A 27,586-nucleotide genomic window follows, 5' to 3' on the forward strand; every position below is an offset into this window, starting at 1 on the left:
AAGAGCCCAGTGCAGCCCCAGTTCTCCCAGTGCTCCCAGTACAGAACCCAGAGAGGCTCCAGTATGCTCCCAGTGCTCTCCCAGTGCTCCCAGTAAGAGCCCAGCCAGGCCCCAGTGCTCTCCCAGTGCTCCCAGTAAGGAACTAACACTCCCAGTAAGGCCCAGTGCTCCCAGTATAGAACCCAGTGAGGCTCCAGTGCTCTCCCAGTGCTCCCAGTAAGGAACTAATGCTCCCAGTAAGGCCCCAGTGCTCCCAGTATAGAACCCAGAGAGGCCCCAGTTCACTCACAGCGCTCTCCCAGTAAGAAACTAACACTCCCAGTTTGGCCCAGTTCGGCCCCAGTTCATTCCCAGTGCTCCCAGTAAGAAACTAACACTCCCAGTTTGGCCCAGTTTGGCCCTAGTGCTCCCAGTGCTCCCAGTATAGAACCCAGAGAGGCTCCAGTGCTCCCAGTGATCCCAGTAAGAGCCCAGTTTGGCCCTAGTGCTCCCAGTGCTCCCAGTATAGAACCCAGAGAGGCTCCAGTGCTCCCAGTGATCCCAGTAAGAGCCCAGTTTGGCCTCAGTTCGCTCCCAGTACACTTCCAGTTCTCCCAGTAAGAGCCCAGTTTGGCCCCAGTGCTCCCAGTGCTCCCAGTATAGAACCCAGAGAGGCTCCAGTGCTCTCCCAGTGCTCCCAGTAAGAGCCCAGTTTGGCCCCAGTTCACTCCCAGTTCACTCCCAGTTCTCCCAGTAAGGGCCCAGTTTGGCCCCAGTGCTCTCCCAGTGCTCCCAGTAAGGAACTGACACTCCCAGTTTGACCCAGTAAGGCCCCAGCGCTCTCCCAGTGCTCCCAGTAAGAGCCCAGTTTGGCCCCAGTTCACTCCCAGTTCGGCACCAACACCAGTGGGCGTGGCCAAAGCGCCGGAGGGCAAAAACTGGGCGGAGCCAAGTGCTCGAGTAGGCGTGGCCAGAAAGAAGGCGGGAAACCTATGCTAATGAGGTGTGAATAGGCGTGGCTACAAGGAGGGGGCGTGGCTATGAAGGGGCGTGGTTACGGCTGAGGGGGCGTGGTTACAGCTGGGGCAGTGAGCCCAGCTGGGGGGCGTGGTCACTGCAAGGGGGCGTGGCTACACAGACGGGGTTGTTACAGTGAGAGGGCGTGGCTACAGCTAGGGGGCGTGGTTACAACGACAGGGTGTTTACAATGAGGGGCGTGGCCATAAGGAGAGGGCGTGGCTACAGCTTGGGTGGGATTACACTGAGGGGCGTGGTTACAAGGAGGGCGTGGCTACATTGATGGGCGTGGTTACAAGGAAGGGGCGTGGCTATATCTTGGCTGGAATTACACAGGGGCGTGGCTACAGTGAGGGGGCGTGGCTACAAGGAGGGGCGTGGCTAAATCGCTGGGTGGCTACAAGGAGGGGGCGTGGCTACATTGAGGGGGCGTGTCCCTGCAGCACCGACAAGAAAACAGCAATTAAATAAAAAAAATTATAACTAACAGCAACGAAAATGAAATACCAGTTGAATAAACAAGTTAATTGCAATTAAGTTAAATAATTTTAAATAAATTAAAAATTATCCTAAGGCGGCTCCATCAACGATGACGTCACCGGGCGGGGCTAAACCGAGTGGGCGGAGCCAAGACCCCAAATGGGCGGAGCCAACCGGTCGCTAGGCAACGAGTGGGCGTGGTTCAATTGGGGGGCGTGGCCACGCAGCGACGTCCCGTGCGTCAGTGGGCGTGGCTGTGTCCAAGATGGCGGCGCGGGCTGTGCTCGCTCTCCTCACGGCGCTCGGCCTGAGCGCGGCGGGGAGCGCGGCTGGGCCGCTGCTGGTGTGGAGCACCGAAACGTGAGGGGAATTGGGGTTTTTTTGGGGTTTGGGGGTTTTGGGGGTTTTGGGGGTTTGGGGGGTTTGGGGGGATTTGGGGCGTTTTTGTAGGGATTCGGAGGCGTTTTGGGATGATTTGAAGGCTTTCGGGGGGGATTGGGGGGCGTTTTGGAGGGTTTGGGGGGGATTCTGGGGTGTTTTATGGGGATTTGGGGATATTTTGGGGATTTGAGGTTATGAGGATTTGGGGGAGTTCAGGGAGGTTTGGGAACGTTTCGGGGGATTTGGGGGGCGCTTTGGGGGATTTTGGAGGGTTTGGGGGATTTTGGGTGTTTTATGGGGATTTCGGGGTTTTTGGGGGGTTTTGCGGGGTTTGGGGGTGTTTTTGAGGGATTTGGGGGGCGTTTTGGGCGTTTTTTGGAGGGTCTGGGGAGTTTGGGGGATTTGGGGTGTTTGGGGGTGATTTTGGGGGGGATTTGGGGAGATAAGAAAGGGAGGTTTTGGGGGCGTTTTGGAGGTTTGGGGGATTTGGGGTGTTTTGAAGTGAGGCTTTGGGGAATTAAGGAGGTTTGGGGGCGTTTCGGGGGATTTGGAGGCTTTTTGGGGCATTTTGGTCTGGGGGGGATTTTGGGGATTTTGGGGGTTTTATGGGGATTTCAGGGGATTGTTTGGGGGTTTTGAGGGTTTTGGGGGGTTATGGGATGATCTGAAGGGTTTCGGGGGGATTTGGGGGCGTTTTGGCGCGTTTTTGGAGGATTTGGGGATTTTTGGGGAGTTATTGAGATCTTGGGGGGATTTGGGGGGATTTGGGGTGTTGAGGTGATTTTTGATTTGGGGAAGTTAAAGGAGGTTTTGGGGCGTTTTTTGGAGGGTTTGGGGAGATTTTGGGGTGTTTTCTGGGGGTTTTGGGGTGTTTGGGGTGTTTTTGAGGGATTTGGGGGAGATAAGGGAGGTTTGGGAACATTTCGGGGGGGATTTGGGGGCGCTTTAGGGTTTTGGAGGGTTTGGGGGGATTTTTGGGGGGTTTAATGGGAATTTTGGGGGAATTTGGGGGAGTTTTAGGGGTTTTGGGGAATTTTGGGGTGTTTGGGGGTGTTTTTGAGGGGATTTGGGGGCGTTTTGGGATGATTTGAAGGGTTTCGGGGCATTTTTTGGGTTCCCTGGGGTGATTTTGGGTTCCCTGGGGTGATTTGGGGTGGTTTTGGGGTGATTTGAGGTGATTTTGGGATGATTTTGGGGTTCCTGAGGTGATTTGAGGTGACTTTGGGGTTCCTGAGGTGATTTTGGGTTCCCTGGGGTGATTTTGGCTGATATTGGGATGATTTTGGGTTCCCTGGGGTGGCTTTGGGGTGATTTTGGGGTGATTCGAGGTGATTTTTGCTTCCCTCGATGGATTTTGGAGTAATTTTGGGTTCCCTGAGGTGATTTTGGGGTGATTTTGACGTCCCTGGGGTGATTTTGGGGTCCCTGAGGTGATTTGAGGTGATTTTGGGGTTCCTGAGGTGATTTTAAGGTGATTTTAAGGTGATTTTGGGGTGATTTGGTGTGATTTTGGGGTCCCTGAGGTGATTTTAAGGTGATTTTGGGTGATTTTGGGGTTCCTGAGGTGATTTTGGGGTGATTTTGGGATGATTTTGGGGTTTCTGAGGTGATTTTGGGGTGATTTGGGGTGATTTTGGGGTTCCTGAGGTGATTTGGGGGTTCCTGAGGTGATTTGGGGGTGATTTGGTGTGATTTTGGGGTCCCTGAGGTGATTTTAAGGTGATTTTGGGGTGATTTTGGGGTTCCTGAGGTGATTTTGGGGTGATTTGGGGTGATTTTGGGTTCCCTGGGGTGATTTTGGGGTTCCCTCGGTGGATTTTGGGGTGATTTTGGGATGATTTTGGGGTGATTTGGGGCTCCCTGCCCCCCCAGGTCCCTCTGGCCCCCCCTGGACACTCCTGGCGGTCAGTTGGTCAGTGAGGAGCAGCTGGAGAGGATTTTGGGGCCAGGATTGCAGCGAGGACCTCGCACTGTGCTGCTCTTCCTGCAGGACCAGGTGAGACCCCAAAAATCATCCCAAAATTATCCTAAATTCACCCCAAACCCCTCAGACTGTGCTGCTCCCTGCAGGACCAGGTGAGACCAAAAACCCCAAATTTACCCCAAAATTATCCCAAATCCACCCCAAACTACCCCACCCAGTGCTGCTCTTCCTGCAGGACCAGGTGAGCCAAAAAAAACCTCAAATTTATCCTAAATTTATCCCAAAATCCACCCCAAATTCACCCCAAACTACTCCACACAGTGCTGCTCTTCCTGCAGGACCAGGTGAGCCAAAAACCCCAAATTTATCCCAAAATTATCCCAAATCCATCCCAAATTCACCCCAAACCCCTTGGACAGTGCTGCTCTTCCTGCAGGACCAGGTGAGACTAAAAAACCCCAAAATCATCCTAAATTCATCCCAAACCACCCTGAGACCCCAAAATTCACCCCAAATCCATCCTGCAGTGCTGCTCTTCCTGCAGGACCAGGTGAGACCAAAAACCCCAAATTTACCCCAAAATTATCCTAAATCCACCCCAAACTACCCCACCCAGTGCTGCTCTTCCTGCAGGACCAGGTGAGACTAAAAAGTCCCAAATTTATCCCAAATTTATCCTAAATCCACCCCAAACTACCCCACCCAGTGCTGCTCTTCCTGCAGGACCAGGTGAGACCAAAAACCCCAAATTTATCCCAAAATTACCCCAAATCCACCTCAAACTACCCTGAGACCCCAAAATTCACCCTAAACCCACCCTGATACCTCCAAATCCAGCTCAAATCTGTCCTAAGACCCCAAAATTCACCCTGAATCCCAAGCTGAGACCCCAAATTCCACCCCAAAATCCACCCTGAGACCCTAAATCCTTCCTAAATCCATTCTGAGACCCCCAAAACCCCAAAATTCACCCTAAATTCATCCTGAGACCCCAAAATCCACCCCAAAAACTACCCTGAGACCCTAAAATCCACCCCAAATCCCTCTCAAATCCACCCTGAGACCCCGAAATCCACCCCAAAATTACCCTGAGACCCCAAAATCCACCCCAAATTCCATCTTTAGACCCCAAAATCCATCCTAAAACCCCAACATTCACCCCAAATCCATCCTGAAACCCCAAAAACTCCAAATCCACCCTGAGACCCCAAAATCCATCCTAAAACCCCACAATTCACCCCAAATCCACCCTAAGACCCCAAAATCCACCCCAAAATTACCCTGAGACCCCAAAATCCACCCTGAGACCCCAAATCCTTCCAAAATCCACCTCAAATCCATCCAAAAACCCCCAAAATCCGCCCCAAATCCACCCCAAATCCCTCTCAAATCCACCCTAAGACCCCCAAAATCCACCCCAAATCCATTCTGAGATCCCGAAATCCATCCTGAAATCCCAAAATTCACCCCAAATCCACCTCAAATCCATCCTAAAACCCCCAAAATCCACCCCAAATCCATCTTTAGACCCCAAAATCCATCCTAAAACCCCAAAATTCACCCCAATTCCATCCTGAGACCCCAAAAACCCCAAATCCACCCTGAGACCCCAAAATCCGTCCTAAGACCCCAAAATTCACCTTAAATCCACTGCAAATCCATCCTAAGACCCCCAAAATCCACCCTAAATCCACCCTGAGACCCCAAAAACCCCCAAATCCACCCCAAATCCCCCAAATTTCCCCCAAAATCTCTGTTTCTCTCCCCCAGCTGAGCCTGCAGGATTTCACAGCTTTCGGAGGAGTTTTTGGCAATGAGGCTGCAGGAGCTTTTGGCAAACTGCAGGTGAGGATTTGGGGGAAATTTGGGGGATTTTGGGGGGTTTTGGGGGAATTCTAGGTTTGGTGATGTTTTGGGGTAATTTTTGGGTTATTTTGGGATTTAAAAAATTTTTTTATTTGGTTTTTATTTCTATTTTTGACTTTTTATTTATTTTTTTGGGTTTTTTTGGTTGTGTTTTGGTGTTATTTGGGGGTTTTTTTTGGTAATTTTGAGGTGTTTTAAGGTGGTTTTGGGGTTATTTTGGGGTTTTTTGGTTGTATTTTGGGGTAATTTTGGGTTTCTTAATGTTTTTATCTGTTTCTTATTTATATTTTTGATTTGATTTTTTTTTGTTGTGTTTTGGTGTTATTTGGGGGTTTTTTGGGTAGTTTTTCGGTATTTTAAGGTCATTTTGGGGTTATTTTGGGTTTTTGGTTGTATTTTGGGGTTTTTGGGGTTGTTTTGAGGTATTTTAAGGTTGTTTTGGGGTTATTTTGGTGATATTTTGGGCATATTTTGGGGTTGTTTTGGGTCAGTTTTCTTTAAAATTTTTTTTCCTGTTATTTTGTGGTTATTTTGAGGATATTTTAGGGTTTTTTTGTCATATTTTGGTTCATTTCCTGAGCTCAGCAGGTTCATCCTCGCTGGGATTTGGGGTCGTTTTGGGGTCAATTTAGCCAATTTTTGGGGGTTTTTTTTTAGATTTTTCAGTTATTTTTGGGGTTTAGGGTTATTTTGGGTATTTTTGGGTTAATTTGAAGTTTTTTGGGGTTTTTTTTGTTGTTTTTGAATGTTTTTGAGGGTTTTTTTGGGATTTTTTTTGGGTTTTCTTTGGGGTTTTCTTTGGGGTTTTTTTTGCTATAACTTTGGGAATATTTTGGTGATATTTTAGGGTAATTTTTGGACATTTTGGGATATTTTTCAGGCTGCCCTGAGCTCGTCAGGCTCCTCCCTAGCTCTGCCCTCACTGGGTTTTGGGGTCATTTTGGGGATTTTTTTGAGTTATATTAGACTTATTTTAGAATTATTTTAAAGTTATTTTAGGATATTTGGGTAGTTTTGATTATTTTGGGGTTTAGTGTTATATTGGGGATTTTTTTGGGTTAATTTGGAGTTTTTTGGGGGTTTTTTTGTTGTTTTTTGAAGTTTCTTTGGGGTTATTTTATGGGTTTTTTGGGGTTTTTGTGGGATTTTCTTTGGGATTTTTTTTCCCTTTTACTTTGCAGATATTTTATGGATATTTTGGAATTAAATTTGGATTTTTTGGTTCATTTCCAGGCTCCTCCCTGGCTCTGCCCTCACTGGGTTTTGGGGTCATTTGGGGGATTTCTTTTGGGATTTTTTTTTGGGGTTTTTTTCCTGTTATTTTGCAGATATTTTGCAGAAATTCTGTGAATATTTTGCTGCTATTTTAGGTTAATTTTAGGTTATTTTGGTTCATTTCCAGGCTGCCCTGAGCTGCTCCTTGAGGCTTTGGGGTCATTTTGGGGGATATTTTGTGATTATTTTGGAATTATTTTAGGCTATTTTGGGGTTTTGGGTTTTTTTTTTGTTGTTATTTTGGGATTTAGGGTTATTTTGTATATTCTGGGGTTAATTTGGAGTTTTTAGAGTTTTCCTTTTGGTTGTTTTTTGGGTTCTTTTGTGGTCTTTTGGGGTCATTTTGGGATGTTTTTGGCAGCATTTTTTAGGGATTTTTTTCCTGTGACTTTGTGGATATTTTGCTGATGTTTTAGGTTAATTTTTGGATATTTTGGTTCATTTCTAGGTCACCCTGACTCTCCCCTCACTGGGCTTTGGGGTCATTTTGGGGAAATTTTTTTAGAGGAGTTTTAGAATATTTGCGTTTTTGGGGTTTTTTTCTTTGTTATTTTAGGATTTAGTGTAATTTTGTGTCTTTTTGGGTTAATTTGGAATTTTTTGGGGTTTTTTTTGTTGTTTTTTGAAGGTTTTTTGAGAGTTTTTTTGGGGTTATTTTGGGATTTTTTTGGGGTTTTCTTTGGGGTTTTTTTTGCTATAACTTTGGGAATATTTTGCTGCTATTTTGGGTTAATTTTTGGACATTTTGGGATGTTTTCCAGGCTGCCCTGAGCTCCTCAGGCTCCTCCCTGGCTCTGTCCTTGCTGGGTTTTGGGGTCATTTTGGGGGTTTTTTTAGGGATTTTTTTTGGGTTTTTCCCCATTACTTTGCAGATATTCTCAGAATATTTTGTGAATATTTGGGTTATGTTTTGGGTTAATTTGGGGTTATTTTGGTTCATTTCCAGGCTGCCCTGAGCTCTCCCCTCACTGGATTTTGGGGTCATTTTGGGGGATTTTTTTGGGGGATTTTTTCCTGTTACTATGCAGATCTTTTGGGGATATTTTGTGGATATTTAGCTGATATTTTGGGTTAATTTGTGGACATTTTGGGATGTTTTCCAGGCTGCCCTGAGCTCCTCAGGCTCCTCCCTGGTTCTGCCCTTGCTGGTTTTGGGGTCATTTTGGGGTCATTTTAGGGAATTTTTGGGGGATTTTTTGGGGTTTTTTTCCTATTACTTTGCAGATATTTTGCAGATATTTTGTGGATATTTTGCTGCTATTTTGGGTTAATTTCTGGACATTTTGGTTCATTTCCAGGCTGCCCTGAGCTCCTCAGGCTCCTCCCTGGCTCTGCCCTGGCTGGGCTTTGGGGTCATTTTGGGGTCATTTTAGGGAATTTTTGGGGGATTTTTTGGGGTTTTTTTCCTATTACTTTGCAGATATTTTCCAGATATTTTGTGAATATTTTGTGGATATTTTGGGTTAATTTCTGGACATTTTGGGATGTTTTCCAGGCTGCCCTGAGCTCCTCAGGCTCCTCCCTGGCTCTGTTCTTGCTGGGTTTGGGGTCATTTTGGGGATTTCTTTTGGGATCTTTTTGGGGTTTTTTTCCTATTACTTTGTAGATATTTTGCAGATATTTTGTGAACATTTTGCTGCTATTTTGGGTTAATTTCTGGACATTTTGGGATGTTTTCCAGGCTGCCCTGAGCTCCTCAGGCTCCTCCCTGGCTCTGCCCAGGCTCTCCAGCTCGGCTCTCTCCTCTCTCCCTCTCACCCTGCAGAGGCTCCTGGGAGCTCCTGAGGCTCTCAGGCTGCCTGGAGCCAAACTGGGCCAGTTTAGGGTCAATGGCTCTGAGCCCGAGCTGATCCTGGTGGGGCTGCCCCACAGCAGGAGGTGAGAGACCCCATAGGAACTTTATAGAGATCCTATAGAGACCCTATAAACATCCTAGAGCTATCCCTATAGGAACCCCATAGAGATCCTATAGAGATCCTATAAATATCCCATAGAGCCCGAGCTCATCCTGGTGGGGCTGCCCCACAGCAGGAGGTGAGAGACCCTAGAGAGATCCTAAAAACATCCTATTGATATGCTATGGAGATCCTATAAACGTCCTAGAGATATCCCCATAGAAACCCCATAGATATCCCATAGAGATCCTATAGAGATCCTATAAATATCCCATACAGCCCGAGCTCATCCTGGTGGGGCTGCCCCACAGCAGGAGGTGAGAGACCCTAGAGAGACCCTATAGAGACCCTAGAAACATCCTAGAGCTATCCCCATAGAAACCCCATAGATATCCCATAGAGATCCTATAAATATCCCATACAGCCCGAGCTCATCCTGGTGGGGCTGCCCCACAGCAGGAGGTGAGAGACCCCATAGAGACCCTATAGAGATCCTATAGAGATCCTAAAACATCCTAGAGATATCCTATAGTGATCCTAGAAACATCCTAGAGATATTGGATTGAAACCCCATAGAGATCCTATAGAGATCCCATACAGCCCGAGCTCATCCTGGTGGGGCTGCCCCACAGCAGGAGGTGAGAGACCCCATAGACACCCTATAGAGACCCTATAGAGACCCTAAAACATCCCATAGATATCCTATAGATATCCTATTGAAACCCCATAGATATTGTATAGAGATCCCATAGAGATCCCATAGATCTGGAGTTCATCCTGGTGGGGCTGCCCCACAGCAGGAGGTGAGAAACCCCATAGAGACCCTACAGAGACCCCATTGATGTCCTGTAGACATCCTGGAGCTACCCTATTGATATCCTACAGAAATCCCATAGATATCCTATAGAGCCTGAGCTGTCCCATAGTCTGACCCTATAGAAACTATAGGGACCCTATGCAGACCCCATAGGCTGCTCTGCCCCATAGGAACTCCACAGGGCTCTCCTGCCCCATAGAGACCCCATAGAGACCTCATAAGTCCTCTCTGCCCCATAGAAACCCCATAGGGACCCCACAGAGATCCTCCTGCCCCATAGAGACCCCATTGAGAACCCATAGGCTTCTCTGCCCCATAGAGACCCCATAGTTCTCCATGTCCCATAGAGACCTTATAGGCTCCCCTGCCCCATAGAGACCCCATAGAGACCCCACAGAAATTTTCTCTGCCCCATAGGAACCCCATAGGGCTCCCCTACCCCATAGAGACCCCATAGAGACCCCCCTGTGCCCTATAGGGACTGCATGGAGACCCCATAAGCCTTCCTGTGCCCTACAGGGACTCCATAGAGACCTCCCTGCCCCATGGCGACCCTATAGACCCCATAGAGACCCCATAGAGATGCCCTCTGCCCCACAGGGATCCCATAGGGAGGTGTCTGCCCCATGGAAACCCCATAAAGATCCCATAGAGACTCTCAGAGATCGTCATAGAGATCCCCTTGCCCCATAGGAACCCCATAGGAACCCTATAGACACCCCATAGAGACCCCATAAGGACCCTCCTGTGCCCCATAGAGACCCCATCTGGATTTCTCTGTGTCCCATAGGAACCTTACAGAGACCCCATAGGGCTCTCCCTGCCCCACAGAAACCCCACAGAAACCCCACAGCAACCCCATAACCCCATAGAAACCCCATAACTCCACAGAAACCCCACAGAAACCCCATAGAAACCCCATAGAAACCCCACAGCAACCCCATAACCCCATAGAAACCCCATAACCCCATGGGAACCCCGTAGGAACCCCATAACCCCACAGAAACCCCATAGAAACCCCATAACCCCACAGAAACTCCGTAGAAACCCCACAGCAACCCCATAACCCCATAGAAACCCCCATAACCCCACAAAAACCCCACAGAGACCCCATAGAAACCCCACAGAAACCCCATAACCCCATAGAAACCCCACAGAAACCCCAGAGAAACCCCCTAGAAACCCTATAGAAACCCCCTAGAAACCCTATAGAAACCCCATAGAAACCCCACGGAAACCCCATAGAAACCCCACAGGAACCCCATAGCTCTATAGAAACCCCAGAGGAACCCCATAGGAACCCCATAACCCTACAGAAACCCCACAGAAACCCCACAGAAACTCCACAGAAACCCCATAACCCCATAAAAACCCCACAGAAACCCCACAGAAACCCCATAAAAACCCCATAACTCTGTTCTCTGCAGCTCCAGCCTGCTGAGCCCCAGGGAGGTGCTGAGCAGCAACGGTGAGCAACTGGGAGAACTGGGAGAGACTGGGGAGTGGATTTGGGGTCACTATGGGGTGATTTGGGGTCTATGGGGCAAATTCGGGGCCTAGGGGCTGATTTGGGGTCTATGAGGTGGTTTGGGGACTCTGTCAGGCAGGTTTGGGGTGGTTTGGGGTCTGTGGGGTGATTTGGGGTCTCTGTAGGGCAGTTTGGGGTGGTTTTGGGGTCTATGGGGTGATTTGGGGTCTCTGTGGGGCAAATTTGGGGTCTATGGAGTGGTTTGGGGTCACTATGGGTGGATTTGGGGTCATTATGGGGTGGTTTGGGGTCATTATGAGGTGGTTTGGGGTCACTGTGGGGTGGTTTGGGGTCACTGTGGGGTTATTCGGGGTCATTGTGGGGTGATTTGGGGTCTGTGTAGGGCAGGTTTGGGGTGATTTTGGGGTCTATGGGGTGGGTTTGGGGTCTCCGTGGGGCAAATTTGGGGTGTATAGGGTGGGTTTGGGGTCTCTGTAGGGGCAGTTTGGGGTGGTTTGGGGTTTGTGGGGTGGTTTGGGGTCTCTGTGGGGCAAATTTGGGGTCTATGGGGTGGTTTGGGGTCTCTGTAGGGCAGGTTTGGGTGGTTTGGGGTCTATGGGGTGGATTTGGGGTCATTATGGGGTGGTTTGGGGTCTGTGAGGTGGTTTGGGATCTCTGTAGGGCAGTTTGGGGTGAATTTGGGGAATTTTGGGTCAGTTGTGGAGTGGATTTGGGATATTTGGGGTGAATTTGGGGTATTTTGGGGTCATTTTTGGGGTGAATTTTGGGGTGTATTTGGGATATTTTGGGGCAGTTTTTGGGGTGAATTGGGGTACTTTGGACTAATTTTTTGGGTATTTTTGGGGTGCATTTAGGGTCAGTTTTGGGGTGGATTTGTGGTTAGTTTTGGGGCAGTTTTTGGGATGGAATTGGGGTGAGTTTGGGATCAGCTTGGGGGCAGTTTTTGGGGTGAATTTGGGGTCAGTTTTGGGGTGAACTGGGATTTTGGAGCAGTTTTTGGGATGATTTTCGGGTAATTTTTGGGGTATTGGGGTAATTTTTGGGGTGAATTTGGAGTATTTTGGGGTCATTTTTGGGATGAATTTGAGGTAATTTTTAGGGCATTTTGGGGTAATTTTTGGGGTGGATTTAGGGTAATTTTTGGGGTGTTTTGGGATCATTTTTGGGGTAATTTTGGGGTGTTTTGGGGTAACTTTTGGGGTGAATTTTTGGGGTGTTTTGGGGTAATTTTTGGGGTAATTTTTGGGGTGTTTTGGGATCATTTTTGGGGTAATTTTGGGGTGTTTTGGGATCTCCCAGATGCTGTTTTGGGTGAAGTTCTGCAGCTGCTGCAGGAAGAGCAAATTCCATATACAGCAATGCTGAGCTCGGCCAGCGAGCCGGTGAGTGACCAGTGAGTGACCAGTGAGTGACCAACTGACCACTGAGTGACCAGTGACCAGTGAGTGACCATGAGTGACCATGAGTGACCAGTGAGTGACCAGTGACCAGTGAGTGACCAGTGAGTGACCAGTGACCAGTGAGTGACCAGAGAGTGACCAGAGAGTGACCAGTGAGTGACCAACTGACCAGTGAGTGACCATGAGTGACCAGTGAGTGACCAGTGAGTGACCATGAGTGACCAGTGAGTGACCAGTGAGTGACCATGAGTGACCAGTGAGTGACCCACTGACCACTGAGTGACCACTGTGTGACCAGTGACCAGTGAGTGACCACTGAGTGACCATTGACCATTGAGTGACCGTGAGTGACCAGTGAGTGACCAGTGAGTGACCATGAGTGACCAACTGACCAGTGAGTGACCAGGGAGTGACCATGAGTGACCAGTGAGTGACCAGAGTAACCATGAGTGACCACTGAGTGACCACTGAGTGACCACTGAGTGACCACTGACCAGTGAGTGACCAGTGAGTGACCAGTGAGTGACCACTGACCAGTGAGTGTCCACTGAGTGTCCACTGAGTGTCCACTGAGTGACCACTGAGTGACCACTGAGTGACCATGAGTGACCAGTGAGTGACCATGAGTGACCAGTGAGTGACCATGAGTGACCAGTGACCAGTGAGTGACCAACTGACCAGTGAGTGACCATGAGTGACCAGTGAGTGACCATTGACCAGTGAGTGACCACTGACCAGTGAGTGACCAGAGAGTGACCAGTGACCAGAGAGTGACCACTGAGTGACCATGAGTGACCACTGAGTGACCATGAGTGACCAGTGAGTGACCACTGACCAGTGAGTGACCAGTGAGTGACCAGTGAGTGACCAGTGAGTGACCAGAATGACCACTGAGTGACCACTGAATGACCTTTATTTCCCCTTTTTCCCTTTTCCTCCCAAATCCCACTTCCCCCCCATTACCCTTTCCCCCAAATTTCCCCTTTTTCCCCCAAATTTCGGGTTCCTCCCATAACTTCCTGCCCCAGATTTCCGATTTTCCCCCCAAATTTCCCCCAAATTTCTCATTTCCCCCAATTTTCAATTCCCCCCTAACCTTTTTTCCCCTTTATTTCTCCCTTCATTTCTCCCTTTTTCCCCCTTTTTTCAGCCCAAATTTCCCCCAAATTTCTCATTTTCCCCCAATTTTCAATTCCCTAACCTTTTTCCCCTTCATTTCCCTTCATTTCCCCTTCATTTTCCCCTTTATTTCTCCCTTTTTCCCTTTTTTCAGCCCAAATTTCCCTTTTCCCCCCAAATTTTCTCCCTTTATTCCCCAATTTCTGGGGTTCCCCCTAAATTCTCCCCAAATTTCCCATTTTCCCCCAAATTTCCCCCAAATTTTTCATTTTCCCCCAATTTTCATTTCCCTAACCTTTTATCTCCCCATCATTTCCCCAAAGGTCACAGGATTTCCCCATAACTATTTCCCCATTTATTTCCTTTTTCCCCCCAATTTTCAGTTTCCCCCTAACCTCCATTTCCCTTTATCTCCCCTTTATTTCTCCCTTTTTCCCTTTTTTCAGCCCAAATTTCCCCCTTTTCTCCCCAAATTTCCCCCTTTTCCCCCAAATTTTCTCCCTTTATTCCCCAATTTCAGTTCCCCCTAAATTCTCCCCAAATTTCCCATTTTCTCCCCAGATTTCCCCCAAATTTCCCTTTTTTCCCCAATTTTCATTTCCCCCTAATCTTATTTCCCCTTTATTTCCCCCACAGGTTCCCAGGGGTCTGGGGGATTCCCTGGGGGATTCCCTGGGTGTTTCCCCATAACTATTTCCCCTTTATTTCCACTTTTTTTCCCCATTTATTTCCCTTTTTCTCCAATTTTTGGGGTTCCCCCCTAACCTTTTTCCCCCTTATTTCCCCCACAGGTCTCTGAGGGCCTGGGGGATTCCCTGGGGTTTCCCCACAAAGATTTCTCTTTTATTTCCTTTTTTTCCCCCATTTATTTCCCTTTTTTCCCAATTTTTGGTTCCCCCTAACCTTTATTTCCCCCACAGGTCCCCAGGGGTCTTCAGGATTCCTTGGGGTTTCCCCATAACTATTTCCCCTTTTTTCCCCATTTATTTCCCCCCAATTTTTGGGGTTCCCCCCTAACCTCTCCCCCAAGTTTCCCCCCAAATTTCTCATTTCCCCCCAATTTTCAGATCCCCCATAACATTCATTTCCCCTTTATTTCCCCCACAGGTCCCTGAGGGTCTCGGGGATTCCCTGGGGGATTCCCTTGGGGTTTCCCCATAACTATTTCCCCTTTATTTCCACTTTTTTTCCCCATTTATTTCCCTTTTTCTCCAATTTTTGGGGTTCCCCCTTAACCTTTTTTCCCCCTTATTCCCCCCACAGGTCCCCAGGGGTCTCGGGGATTCCCTGGGGGATTCCCTGGGGGTTTCCCCACAAAGATTTCTCTTTTATTTCCTTTTTTTTCCCCATTTATTTCCCTTTTTTTCTCAAATTTTCAATTCTCCCCTAACCTTTTTTCCCCTTTATTTCCCCCACAGGTCCCTGAGGGTCTTGGGGATTCCCTTGGGGTTTTCCTTTGGGATTCTCCAGGATTTCCCCATAACTATTTCCCCATTTACTTCCCTTTTTCTCCAAATTTTGGGGTTCCCCCTAACCTTATTTCCCCTTTATTTCCCCCACAGGTCCCTGGGGGATTCCCTGGGGGGTTCCCTGGGGTTTCCCCACAAAGATTTCTCTTTTATTTCCTTTTTTTCCCCATTTATTTCCCTTTTTTTCTCAAATTTTCAATTCTCCCCTAACCTTTTTTCCCCTTTATTTCCCCCACAGGTTCCCAGGGGTCTGGGGGATTCCCTGGGGGATTCCTTGGGGGTTTCCCCATAACTATTTCCCCTTTATTTCCACTTTTTTTCCCCATTTATTTCCCTTTTTCTCCAATTTTTGGGGTTCCCCCTTAACCTTTTTTCCCCCTTATTTCCCCCACAGGTCTCTGAGGGCCTGGGGGATTCCCTGGGGGATTCCCTGGGGGATTCCTTGGGGTTTCCCCATAACTATTTCCCCTTTTTTCCCCATTTATTTCCCCATTTATTTCCCCATTTATTTCCCCCCAATTTTTGGGGTTCCCCCTAACCTCTCCCCCAAATTTTCCCCCAAATTTCTCATTTCCCCCCAATTTTTGGGGTTCCCCCCCTAACCTTTTTTCCCCTTTATTTCCCCCACACATCCCTGGGGGTCTGGGGGATTCCCTGGGGGATTCCCTGGGGGTTTCCCCATAACCATTTCCCCATTTATTTCCCTTTTCCCCCCAGTTTTTGGGGTTCCCCCTAACCTTATTTCCCCTTTATTTCCCCCACAGGTTCCCAGAGGTCTGGGGGATTCCCTGGGGGATTCCCTGGGGGTTTCCCCATAAATATTATCCATTTATTTCCCTTTTTTCCCAAATTTTCAATTCTCCCCTAACCTTTTTTCCCCTTTATTTCACTCACAGGTTCCTAGGGGTCTCGGGGATTCCCTGGGGGATTCCCTGGGGGATTCCCTGGGGGTTTCCCCGCCCTTCCCCCGCCGCTCCCTGCTGGGGTTCCCCCCGGGGGTCTCCCCCGCTGCCCCCCCCCTGCGCTGGCCCCCCCAGGGTGACCCCAAAATGCTGCTGTGGGCTCAGAACCTCTCGGTGTGGTTTGGGGGGCAACACCAGGACCTGACCCCAATGACCTTCGGGGAGGGAGCGACCGTGGAGCTGGGGGCGTCATCCTGGAGCCCCCAGGAGGCTCGGTGAGATTTGGGGGATTTTTTGGGATTTTGGGGGCTCCCAGAAGGGATTTGGGGGTTTTAAAGGGGATTTGGGGGTCCTAGAGGAGGTTTTGGGGTGTCCTCGTGGAGCCCCCAGGAGGCTCGGTGAGATTTTGGGGGTTTTGGGGAATTTTGGAAATTTTAGGGGATTTGGGGTAATTTTCGGGTAATTTGGGGGATTTGGGGTAATTAGGGGATTTTGGAAATTTTGGGGGATTTGGGGTAATTTTGGGGGGATTTGGGGGTCTTAAAGGGATTTGGGGGTCCTGGGATGGCTTTGGGGGGTCCTAGGGGATTTGAGGAAGTCTTGGGAGTCCTAGAGTAGCTTTGGGGTCTTAAAGGGGTTTTGGGGGATGAAGGAGCGATTTGGGGGAATTTTGGGGTCCCTAGAGGCAGTTTTGGGGGCATTTTGCGGGTCCTAGAGGGGATTTAGGGAGGAGTTTGGTGGTTCTAGACAGGATTTGGGGGTCTCAAAGAGGGTTTGGGGGGCAGTTTTGGGGGTTCCAGGAGGGATTTTGGGGCTCTGGGCTGTGGTTTGGGGGGCAACACCGCGACCTGACCCCAATGACCTTCGGGAGGGGCAACAGTGGAGCCCCCAGGAGGCACAGTGAGATTTTGGGGGGTTTGTGCAGGGTGATTTGGGGTAATTTTGGGGGATTTTGTGGGGATTTGGGGTAATTTTGGGGGATTTGGGATTTTGGGGGGTTTTGGTGGAATTTTGGGGTGATTTGGGGTAATTTTGGGGGATTCGGGGTAATTTTGGGGGATTTGGGGTCCTAGAGGAGGTTTTGGGGTGTTCTCGTGGAGCCCCCAGGAGGCACGGTGAGATTTGGGGGTCCTAAGTGGGATTTTTGGGATTTTGGGGGATTTGGGGTCCTAGAGGGGATTTTGGGGGTCCTGGGAGGGATATTTGGGGTCCTAGAGGGGATTTTAGGGGTCATTTTGGGGTCTTAGGGGGATTTCTGGATGAGTTTGGGGGTCCTAGAGGGGATTTGGGGGGTCCTAGAGGGGATTTTGGGGGGGATTTTAGGGGGATTTTGGGGTCTTAAAGGAGGTTTTGGGGTCCTAGAGGGGATTTGGGGGCAGTTTGGAGGTCCTACAGGAGATTTTGGGGGTCCTAGTGAGAGTTTTGGGGCTATTAAAGGAGGTTTTGGGGTCCCAGAGAAAATTTTCGGGGAGTTTTGGGGTCCTAGGGGGGATTTGGGGAGAGTTTGGGGGTCCTAGAGGAGTTTTTGGGGGATTTTGGGGTCCTAGAGGGGATTTTAGGGTCCTGGGATGGATTTTAGGGCAAGTTTTGGGGTCCTAGAGGAGATTTTGGGGTCTTAAAGGTGTTTTTGGGCTGTTTTTGGGGTCCTGGGGATGTTTTTGGGTTAATTTTGGGGGTTTTTTGGGTCCTAAAGGTGTTTTTGGGCTGGTTTTGGGGTCCTGGGGATGTTTTTGGGGTAATATTGGGGTGATTTTGGGGTCCTAAAGGGCTTTTGGGGGTGATTTGGAGTTTTTGGGGTAATTTTGGAGGTTGTTTTTGGGGTAATTTTGGGGTTTTTTGGGGGTGATTTGGGGTTTTTGGGCTCCTGGGGATGTTTCTGGGGTAATTTTGGGGTTTTTTTTGGGGTCCTAAAGGTGTTTTTGGGGTGTTTTGGGCTGTTTTTGGGGTCCTGGGAATGTTTTTGGGGTAATTTTGGGGTCCTAAAGGGCTTTTTGGGACGATTTGGAGTTTTTGGGGTAATTTTGGGGTTTTTTTTTTGGTCCTAAAGGTGTTTTTGGGGTGATTTGGAGTTTTTGGGGTCCTAGAGAGGATTTTGGGGTAATTTTGGGGTTTTTTGGGGTCCTAAAGGTGTTTTTGGGGTGTTTTTGGGCTGTTTTTGGGGTCCTGGGAATGTTTCTGGGGTGATTTTGGGGTGATTTTTGGGGTCCTAAAGGTGTTTTTGGGACGATTTGGAGTTTTTGGGGTAATTTTGGAGGTTTTTTTTTGGTTCTAAAGTAGTTTTTGGGGTAATTTTGGGGTTTTTTTGGGGTGATTTGGGGTTTTGGGGGTGATTTAGAGTTTTTGGGGTAATTTTGGGGTTTTTTTTTTGGGTCCTAAAGGTGTTTTTGGGGTGATTTGGAGTTTTTGGGGTCCTAGAGAGGATTTTGGGGTAATTTTGGGGTTTTTTGGGGTCCTAAAGGTGATTTTGGGGTGATTTTTGGGGTCCTTAAGGGTTTTTTTGGGCGATTTGGAATTTTTGGGGTAATTTTGGAGGGTTTTTTTGGGTACTAAAGGAGTTTTTGGGGTAATTTTGGGGTTTTTTTGGGACGATTTCGAGTTTTTTGGGTGATTAGTATTTTTTGGGCTCCTGGGGATGTTTTTGGGGTAATTTTGGGGGTTTTTTTGGGATCCTAAAGGAGTTTTTGGGGTGATTTGGAGTTTTAGGGGTAATTTTGGGATGTTTTTGGGATAATTTTGGGATAATTTGGGATGATTTTGGGATCTCTTCTCCCCCCAGGTTTGTCCTGCAGTACAAAGAGGTTTTTGGGAAAACTTTGAACATCACGTGAGTGATTTGGGGGAATTTGGGGCAATTTGGGGGAATTTGGCAATTTTGGGGGATTTTGGGTCCTTTTGGGGTTTTAAGGGGCAATTTTTGGGGCTCCTGAGGTACTTTTTGGGGTAATTTTGGGGCAATTTTTGGGATCTCTGACTCCTCAATGCCCCCTAGGGTGAATTTTGGGTTTTTTTTGGGGTGAGAATTTCACTTTTTGGGGTTTTTTAAGGTTGGGATTTCAGTTTTTGGGGTTACTTTGGGGTTTTTTGGGGTTTTTTGGGGCACAGATTTCAATTTTTTGGGGTCATTTTGGGTTTTTCAGGGTTGGGAATTTCGCTTTTTGGGGTTTTTTAAGGTTAGGATTTCATTTTTTGGGGTAATTTTGGGTTTTTTGGGGCAAAGATTTCCCTTTTCAGGGTCTTTTTGGGATTTGGCTTTTCACGGTTCTTTTGGGGTTTTTTGGGATGGGAATTCCACTTTTTGGGGTTTTTTTGGGGCAAAAAATTCACTTTTTGGGTTTTTTTTGGGTGCAGATTTCACTTTTTGGGGTTTTCTGGGGCAAAAAATTCACTTTTCAGGTGTTTTTCTGATGTGGAAATCTCATTTTTTGGGCTTTTTGGTGTGGAAATTTCCTTTTTTTTGGGGTTTTTGGGGCGAGGATTTCAAAGTCGGGTTGATTTTTTTGGGTTTGGGAATTTCAATTTTTTGGGTTTTTTGGGGTGAGGATTTCAATTTTGCATTGATTTTTTTTGGTTTTTTTTGGGTGCAGATGTCACTTTTTGGGGTTTTTTGGGGCAGAAATTCCTTTTCTGGTTAATTTTTGGGGGTTTTTGGGTCATTTGGGGGTTTTTTGGGTCAGGAATTCCATTTTTTTGGTTAATTTTTGGGTGAGAATTTCCATTTTTGGTTAATTTTGGGGGTTTTTTGGGTTAGAAATTCCATGTTTTTGGTTAATTTTTGGGTTTTTTGGGGTTTTTTGGGTCAGAAATTCCTTTTTTTTGGTTAATTTTTCCGTTAATTTTTCATTTTCCCAGCTTCCTGCTCCATCTCTCCTGGTTCCTGTCTCAGGGTTATTTTGGAAAGGGGCAGTTTTGGGGTCATTTTAGGGTTTTTTGGGCCAGAAATTCCATTTTTTTGGTTAATTTTTGGGTCAGAAATTCCATTTTTTTGGTTAATTTTTGGGTCAGGAATGCCATTTTTGGTTAATTTTGGGGTTTTTTGGGGTCATCTTGGGGGTTTTTTGGGTCAGAAATTCCATTTTTTTGGTCAGAAATTCCATTTTTTGGGTCAGAAATTCCTTTTCTGGTTAATTTTTGGGTTTTTTGGGGTCATTTGGGGTTTTTTTGGGTTAGAAATTCCATTTTTTTTGTTAATTTTTGGGTTTTTTGGGGTTTTTTGGGTCAGAAATTCCATTTTTTGGGTCAGAAATTCCATTTTTTGGGTCAGAAATTCCGGTTTTTGGTTAATTTTTGGGGTTTTTTTTGGTTTTTTGGGGTCATCTTGGGGGTTTTTTGGGTCAGAAATTCCATTTTTTGGGTCAGAAATCCCATTTTCTCCTCATTCTCCCAGTTTCCTGCTCCGTCTCTCGTGGTTCCCCGTCTCTGCTCGCCGCTGGTTCTGGCTGGAGGAGCTCAGGGTGACCCTTGGGGACAATCCTGCTGCCCGCTTTGGGGTCCCAGGGGCTGCTGCCCCCTCCCCCCTCGGGTGGAGCTGTGCACAGCTGGAGAGCCCTGGGGGGCTGCTGCCCCTCCCCCCAACGGAGAGGGCAAACAGCTGGAGGGTGAAGATCCTGGGGCTGCAGGTAAAACCCCAAAAATCCCAAAATGTTGGGGGGAAAGTATGGAATATTGGGGAAAAAACCCAAAATACTGGGGGAAAGTATGGAATATTGGGGGAAAAAACCCAAAATATTGGGGAAAAAAATGAAATATTGGCAAAAACCCCAAAATATTGGGGAAAAAAATCTGAAATATTGGGAGAAAAACCCAAAATATTGGGGGAAAATATGGGATATTGGGGGAAAAATGTGAAATATTGGGGAAAAAACCAAAATATTGAGGGAAAATACAGAATATTGGGGAAAGAAATGAGATGTTGGGGGGAAAATGTGAAATATTGGGGGAAAATCAGAAATATTGGGGAAGAACCTGAAGTGTTGGGGAAAAAAATGAAATATTGGGGGAAAAACCCAAAATATTGGGGAAAAAATCTGAAATGTTGGCGAAAAACCCAAAATATTGGGGGAAAAATGTGAAATATTGGGGAGAAAATGTGAAATATTGGGGGAAAATCCCATTGAGGGGCTGCAGGTAAACAAATATTGGGGGAAAAACCCAAAATATTGGGGGAAAATACAGGATATTGGGGGAAAAAACCCAAAATATTGGGGGAAAAACCTGAAATGTTGGGGGAAAAATGTGAAATATTGGGAGGAAATCCCATTGAGGGGCTGCAGGTAACCAAAAATTGGGGAAAATATGGGATATTGGGGGAAAAATGTGAAATATTGGGGGGAAAATGTGACATATTGGGGAAAAAACCCAAAATATTGGAGGAAAATACAAGATATTGGGGGAAAAATGTGAACTATTGGGAGGAAATCCCATTGAGGGGCTGCAGGTAACCCTCATTTTATTAATAGCTCATAATTTAGAATTCTATTTCTTTTATCATTTTATTTATAACTTATGTATTTTTTAAAAAATTAATTTTGAGATTTTGTTATTTTTCCCCCCCCAGGTTCCAAGGGTTCAACGTCTCTGGTGGAGTTTTTTTCATTTTTATATTTCTATAATTATTCCAATAATTCTACTCTTTCTGATTTCAGTAATATTTCTAATTCTAATAATATTTCTAATTTTAAACTCTATTTAATATTTATAATTTTTTATTTTCCCCCCCAGATCCAGGGATTTAACGTGTCCAGTGGAATTTTTTACACTTTATATTTCTATACTTTCTCCTAATAATCCTAATAATATTTTTATTTTAAAATACATTTAATAATTTTAATTTTATTTTATTTTCCCCCAGATCCAAGGGTTCAATGTCTCCAGTGGACTTTTTTAATTTTTATATTTCTATCATTTTTTCTAATAATTCTCTTTTTTTGTTTTAAAATACATTTAATTTTTATATTTTATTTTATTTCCCCCCCAGATCCAAGGATTCAATGTCTCTGGCGGAGTTTTTAATTACATTTCTGATTTTAAACTATATTTAATTTTAATTTTAATTTTTATTTTCCCCCCCCCAGATCCAAGGGTTCAACATCTCCAGTGGAGTTTTTTACACCTTATATTTCTATCATTTCTTCTAATAATTCTATTTTTTATTTTAAAATACATTTAATAATTTTAATTTTATTTCATTTTTGCCCCCCAGATCCAAGGATTCAACGTCTCCGGCAGAGTTTTTTCTAGTTCTTTAATTTTATATTTCTGTAATTTCTTCCAATAATCCTAATAATATTTTTTATTTTAAAATACATTTAATAATTTTATTTTATTTTATTTTATTCCCCCCCAGATCCAGGGATTCAACGTGTCCGGCAGAGTTTTTTATTAATTCTAATAATATATTTTATTTTAAAATACATTTAATTGTAATTTTATTTTATTTTTCCCCCCCAGATCCAAGGATCCAACGTGTCTAATAATATATTTTATTTTAAAAATACATTTAATAATTTAAATTTTATTTATTTTTATTTCCCCACCAGATCCAAGGGTTCAACGTCTCCGGTGGAGATTTTTAGTTTTTACGTTTCTATAATTTCTTCTAATAATTCTAGCAATATTTTTTATTTTAAAATACATTAATAATTTTAATTTTTTTTTTATTTTCCCCCCCAGATCCAAGGATTCAACATGTCCAGTGGAGTGTTTTACACTTTATATTTCTATAATTTTTCTAATAATCCTAATAATATATTTTATTTTAAAATACATTTAATAATTTTAATTTTAATTTTTATTTCCCCCAGATCCAAGGGTTCAACATGTCCAGCAGAGTTTTTAATTACATTTCTGATTTTAAACTACATTTAATTTTTATTTTATTTTATTTTATTTTCCCAGATCCAAGGGTTCAACGTCTCCAGTGGAGTTTTACACCTTATATTTCTATAATTTCTTCTAATAATCCTAATAATATTTTTTATTTTAAAATACATTTAATAATTTTTATTTTATTTTATTTTATTTTTCCCCCCCAGATCCAGGGATTCAACGTGTCTAATAATAATATTTTTTATTTTAAAATACATTTCATATTTATTTTATTTTTTATTTTTGTCTCCCCCCAGATCCAAGGATTCAACGTCTCCGGTGGAGTTTTTTATAGTTTTTTAATTTTAACAATATTTCTAATTCTAATAATATTTTTTATTTTAAAATACATTTAATAATTTTATTTTATTTTTCCCCCCCAGATCCAGGGATTCAACGTGTCCGGCGGAGTTTTTTATTAATTCTAATAATATATTTTATTTTAAAATACATTTAATTTTAATTTTAATTTTTATTTTCCCCCCCAGATCCAAGGGTTCAACGTGTCCAGCAAAGTTTTTTAATTTTTACATTTCTATAATTTCTTCTAGTAATTCTAATAATATATTTTATTTTAAAATACATAGAATTTTTATAATTATTTTTTATTTTTCCCCCCCAGATCCAAGGGTTCAACGTGTCCGGCGGGGTGTTCGGCGCAGCCTCGGACTGTTCCACGTTCTTCACGGCGGGGGGGTGGATGGGTTTGATCTCCTGCTCGCTGCTGCTCTGGGGTTTCCTGCTGGGGATTTCTGTCCTGCTGGGGCTGCAGCCCATGGATCGATTCGATGATCCTCGAGGGCCACCTCTGCCCGTGCCCCTGGGGGAGTGAGAAACAGTCTGAAAACACCCCAAAAATGGGGGAAATCCACCCAAAAATACCCTGAAAACATCCTGAAAAATGGGGGGGAAACAGCCTGAAAATTGGGGGAGAAATTGCCTGAAATTTGGGGAAAATTGCCCTGAAAAATGGGGGAAGTTGACCTAAAAAATGGGGGAATTTGACCCAAAAATACCCTGAAAATGGGGGAAAAATGTGAAATGTTGGGGAAAAATTTGGAGAGAAATTGCTGAAAAAAATTGGAGAGAAATTGCCCCAAAAATGGGGGAAATCACCCCAAAAAGGGGATTTCTGTCCTGCTGGGGTTTCAGCCCATGGATCGATTCGATGATCCTCGAGGGCCACCTCTGCCCGTGCCGCTGGGGGAGTGAGAACACTGCCCAAAATTGGGGGAAATCACCCCAAAATTGGGGGGGAATATGCTTAAAATCTGGGGGAAATCGACCCAAAAAATGGGGAGAAATTGCTCTGAAAAATGGGGGAAAATATCCTGAAAATGGGGGAAATCGACCCAAAAAAATGGGGGGAGAACACCCTGAAAACATCCTGAAAAATGGGGGAATTGCCTGAAAATTGGGGGAAATCGACCCAAAAAATGGGGGAAATCGACCCAAAACCACCCTGAAAACAGCCTGAAAATTGGGGGGAATTGCCCTGAAAACTGGGGAGAAATACCCAAAAAATTGAGGGGAAATTGCTTAAAATTTGGGGGGAAAACAGTCTGAAAATTGGGGGGAAATGGCTTAAAAAATTGGAGAGAAATTGTCCTGAAAATGGGGGAAATCACCCCAAAAATGGGAATTTCTGTCCTGCTGGGGCTGCAGCCCATGGATGGGTTTGATGACCCTCGAGGGCCACCTCTGCCCGTGCCCCTGGGGGAGTGAGAACACTGCCCAAAAATGGGGGAAATCCACCCAAAAATACCCTGAAAACTGGGGGGGGTGTAGCCTGAAATTTGAGGAGAAATTGCCTGAAATTTGGGGGAAATTGACCTAAAAAATGAGGAAAATCCACCCAAAAATACCCTGAAAATTGGGGGGGAATTGCCCTGAAATTTGGGGGAAATCAACCTGAAAATGGGGGGAAATTGACCTAAAAAATGGGGGAATTCGACCCAAAAATACCCTGAAAACTGGGGGGGAATTGCCTGAAATTTGGGGGAAATCGCCCCAAAAAATGGGGGAAATTGACCCAAAAACATCCTGAAAAATGAGTGGGAATTGCCCTGAAATTTGGGGAGAAATTGCTTAAAAAATCAGAGAGAAATGCCCCAAAAATGGGGGAGAAATACCCAAAAAAATGAGGGGAAATTGCTTAAAATTTGGGGGAAATAGCTCAAAAAATTGGAGAGAAATTGTCCTGAAAATGGGAGAAATCACCCCAAAAATGGGGATTTCTGTCCTGCTGGGGCTTCAGCCCATGGATGGGTTTGATGACCCTCGAGGGCCACCTCTGCCCGTGCCCCTGGGGGAGTGAGAAACGGTCTGAAAACACCCCAAAAATGGGGGAAATCCACCCAAAAATACCCTGGAAACATCCTGAAAAATAGGAGGAAATTGACCCAAAACCATCCTGCAAAATGGGGGAAATCGACCCAAAAATTTGGGGGAAATTACCTAAAAAATGGGGGAAATGAACCCAAAAAATGGGGGAAATCCACCTGAAAAATAGGGGGGAACAGCCTGGAATTTGGGGAGAAATTGCTTAAAATTTGGGGGAAATCACCCTGAAAACTGGGGAGAAATTGCTCTGAAAATTGGGGGGAAATGTCCTGAAAATTGGGGAAATCGACCCAAAAAAATGGGGGAAATTGACCTGAAAACATCTTGAAAAATGGGGGGAATTGCCCTGAAATCTGGGGAGAAATTGCTTAACATTTGGGGGAAATCAACCCAAAAATACCCTGAAAAATGGGGGGGAAACAGCCTGAAAACTGGGGGAAATCGACCCAAAAAATGGGGGAAATTGACCTGAAAATACCCTGAAAACATCCTGAAAAACTGGGGGGAAACAGCCTGAAATTGGGGGGGAATATGCTTAAAATTTGGGGGAAATTGACCCAAAAAATGGGGGGAAAGACCCTGAAAATTGGGGAGAAATTGCTTAAAATTTGGGGGAAATCACCCTGAAAACTGGGGAGAAATTGCTCAAAAAATTGGAGAGAAATTGCTTAAAAAAATGAAGAGAAATGTCCTGAAAATTGGGGGAAATTGACCCAAAACCACCCTGAAAACAGCCTGAAAAATGGGGGAGAAACAGCCTGAAAGTTGGGGGGAAAGGCCCTGAAAATTAGGGAGAAATTGCTTAAAATTTGGGGGAAATTGCTGAAAAAATTGGGGAGAAATTGCTCTGAAAAATGGGGGGAAATGTCCTGAAAATTAGGGGGAAATCGACCCAAAAACATCCTGAAAAATGGGGGAAATAGCCAAAAAAAATCCCGAAAAATGGGGGAGAACAGCCTAAAAATTGGGGGAAATTGACCCAAAATTGGGGGGAATCACCCCAAAAACTGTGGGGAGAAATTGCTCTGAAAATTGGGGAGAAATTGCCTGAAGTTTGGGGGAAATCACCCTGAAAATTGAGGGGAAATGTCCTAAAAATGGGGGAAATCGACCCAAAAAAATGGGAGAAATTGACCTGAAAACACCCTGAAATTTGGGGAGAAATTGCCCCAAAAATCAGAGAGAAATGCCCCAAAAATGGGGGAGAAATACCCAAAAAATTGAGGTGAAATTGCTTAAAATTTGGGGGGAAAACAGTCTGAAAATTGGGGAGAAATTGCTTAAAATTTGGGGGCAAATTACCCTGAAGTTGGAGAGAAAGTCCCCAAAAATTGGAGAGAGAAATCCCATAAAAAATTGGAGAAAAATCAAAAAAAAATTGGGGAGAAAAAAAATGGGAGAGAAATCACCCAGAAAAATTGGAGAGAAACGTCCCAAAAAAAAAAGTGCAAAACTCCACCAAAAATTGGAGAAAAATTCCCCCAAAAAATTGAAGGGAAATTCCCCAAAAACGAGGAACCCCTGAGAGCCTCTGCTGCTCATAATTGGGGGAAATCACCCCAAAAATTGGGGGGAACAGCCTGAAAAATTGGGGAAATCGACCTAAAAAATGGGGGAAATTGATCTGAAAAGATGCTGAAAAATGGGAGGGAATTGCCCTGAAATCTGGGGAGAAATTGCTTTAAAACTGGGGAGAAATTGCCTAAAATTTGGGAGAAATCACCCTGAAAATTGGGAGAAATTGTCCCGAAAATCTGAGAGAAATTCCCCTAAAATTGGAGAAACCATCCTGGAAATTGGGGAGAAATCCTTCCAAAAATTTGAGAAAAATTCGGATAAAATTGGAGAGAAATCCTCAAAAAATTTGGAGAGAAATCCTCCAAAAACTGGAGAGAAATTCCTCAAAAAATGGGAAAAATTGCCCTGAAAATTGGAGAGAAACGTCCTGAAAAAAATGAGGAAATTGCCCCCAAAAAGTGGAGAAAAATCCCCCAAAAGTGGACAGAAATCCCCTAGAAAATATTAGAGAAATCCCCCAAAAAATCCGGGGAGAAATCCCAAAAAAATCTTGAAGAAATTCCTCGAAAAATTGGAGAAATGCGGGAAAAATTCCCCCAGAATTGGCGCAAAATCCCCCAAAATTTGGGGGAAAAATCCCCCAAAATTGGTCCAAAATCCCCCAAAATCAGCAGCTTCTCCCCTCACCCCCCCAAAAATTTTGGGATCACCTCTTCCCTCCCCCAAATTTGGGGTTTCCCTCCCCCTCCCTTATTTATTGTCTGTGTTGTGTGAATAAAAACCGGAAACCCAAAAACCCCAAAAATACCCCAAAAAAACCCCCAAAAAACCTTGTAAATAACCCCAAA

The 27,586-nt window shown here is 45.2% G+C and overlaps 1 protein-coding gene and 2 long non-coding RNA genes across 6 annotated transcripts; 1 reads left to right on the forward strand and 2 right to left on the reverse strand.

Annotated features, from left to right (window-relative positions):
* The first annotated feature begins 1,710 nt into the window (after window positions 1–1,710).
* On the forward strand, window positions 1,711–25,501 carry LOC146422504 (V-type proton ATPase subunit S1-like). Of its 4 annotated transcripts, none has more exons than XM_085046471.1 (11): window positions 1,711–1,836; window positions 3,730–3,853; window positions 5,552–5,626; window positions 8,604–8,800; window positions 11,062–11,102; window positions 12,423–12,505; window positions 16,008–16,288; window positions 18,790–18,837; window positions 20,398–20,629; window positions 23,500–23,771; window positions 25,379–25,501. In XM_085046471.1, the coding sequence occupies exons 1-10, from the start codon at window positions 1,742–1,744 to the stop codon at window positions 23,707–23,709; spliced, it is 1,386 nt and encodes a 461-aa protein (XP_084902597.1). In that variant the 5' UTR covers window positions 1,711–1,741; the 3' UTR covers window positions 23,710–23,771; window positions 25,379–25,501. The 4 variants fall into 4 exon arrangements, with proteins under 4 accessions (XP_084902597.1, XP_084902596.1, XP_084902599.1 ...); XM_085046470.1 differs by lacking the exon at window positions 25,379–25,501 and adding an exon at window positions 24,406–24,602 and having other exon boundaries at window positions 23,500–23,805; XM_085046473.1 differs by lacking the exons at window positions 23,500–23,771; window positions 25,379–25,501 and adding an exon at window positions 23,261–23,392.
* LOC146422505 (uncharacterized) lies at window positions 24,277–24,930 on the reverse strand. Its single transcript, XR_014848166.1, has 3 exons — window positions 24,910–24,930; window positions 24,811–24,865; window positions 24,277–24,339 (listed from the first exon to the last, which is right to left on the reverse strand). It is a non-coding gene; the product is annotated as an uncharacterized LOC146422505 (long non-coding RNA).
* On the reverse strand, window positions 25,141–25,969 carry LOC146422506 (uncharacterized). Its single transcript, XR_014848161.1, has 3 exons — window positions 25,934–25,969; window positions 25,379–25,533; window positions 25,141–25,256 (listed from the first exon to the last, which is right to left on the reverse strand). It is a non-coding gene; the product is annotated as an uncharacterized LOC146422506 (long non-coding RNA).
* Between the last annotated feature and the right edge of the window lie 1,617 nt (window positions 25,970–27,586).

Source organism: Lichenostomus cassidix, unplaced genomic scaffold (genome assembly GCF_008360975.1).
Source record: "Lichenostomus cassidix isolate B80296 unplaced genomic scaffold, HeHo_3.0 HiC_scaffold_40, whole genome shotgun sequence".
NCBI classification, from domain to species: domain Eukaryota; kingdom Metazoa; phylum Chordata; class Aves; order Passeriformes; family Meliphagidae; genus Lichenostomus; species Lichenostomus cassidix.

What these genes read in the sequence shown, in the direction of transcription:
- LOC146422504 (XM_085046471.1), top strand. Translation starts at nt 1,742, where the DNA reads ATGGCGGCGCGGGCTGTGCTCGCTCTCCTCACGGCGCTCGGCCTGAGC. An exon ending in TGCTCTTCCTGCAGGACCAG is followed by an intron (nt 3,854 to 5,551) that starts GTGAGACCCCAA and finishes TCTCTCCCCCAG; the next exon opens with CTGAGCCTGCAGGATTTCAC. An exon ending in TGAGCTCGGCCAGCGAGCCG is followed by an intron (nt 12,506 to 16,007) that starts GTGAGTGACCAG and finishes TTTCACTCACAG; the next exon opens with GTTCCTAGGGGTCTCGGGGA.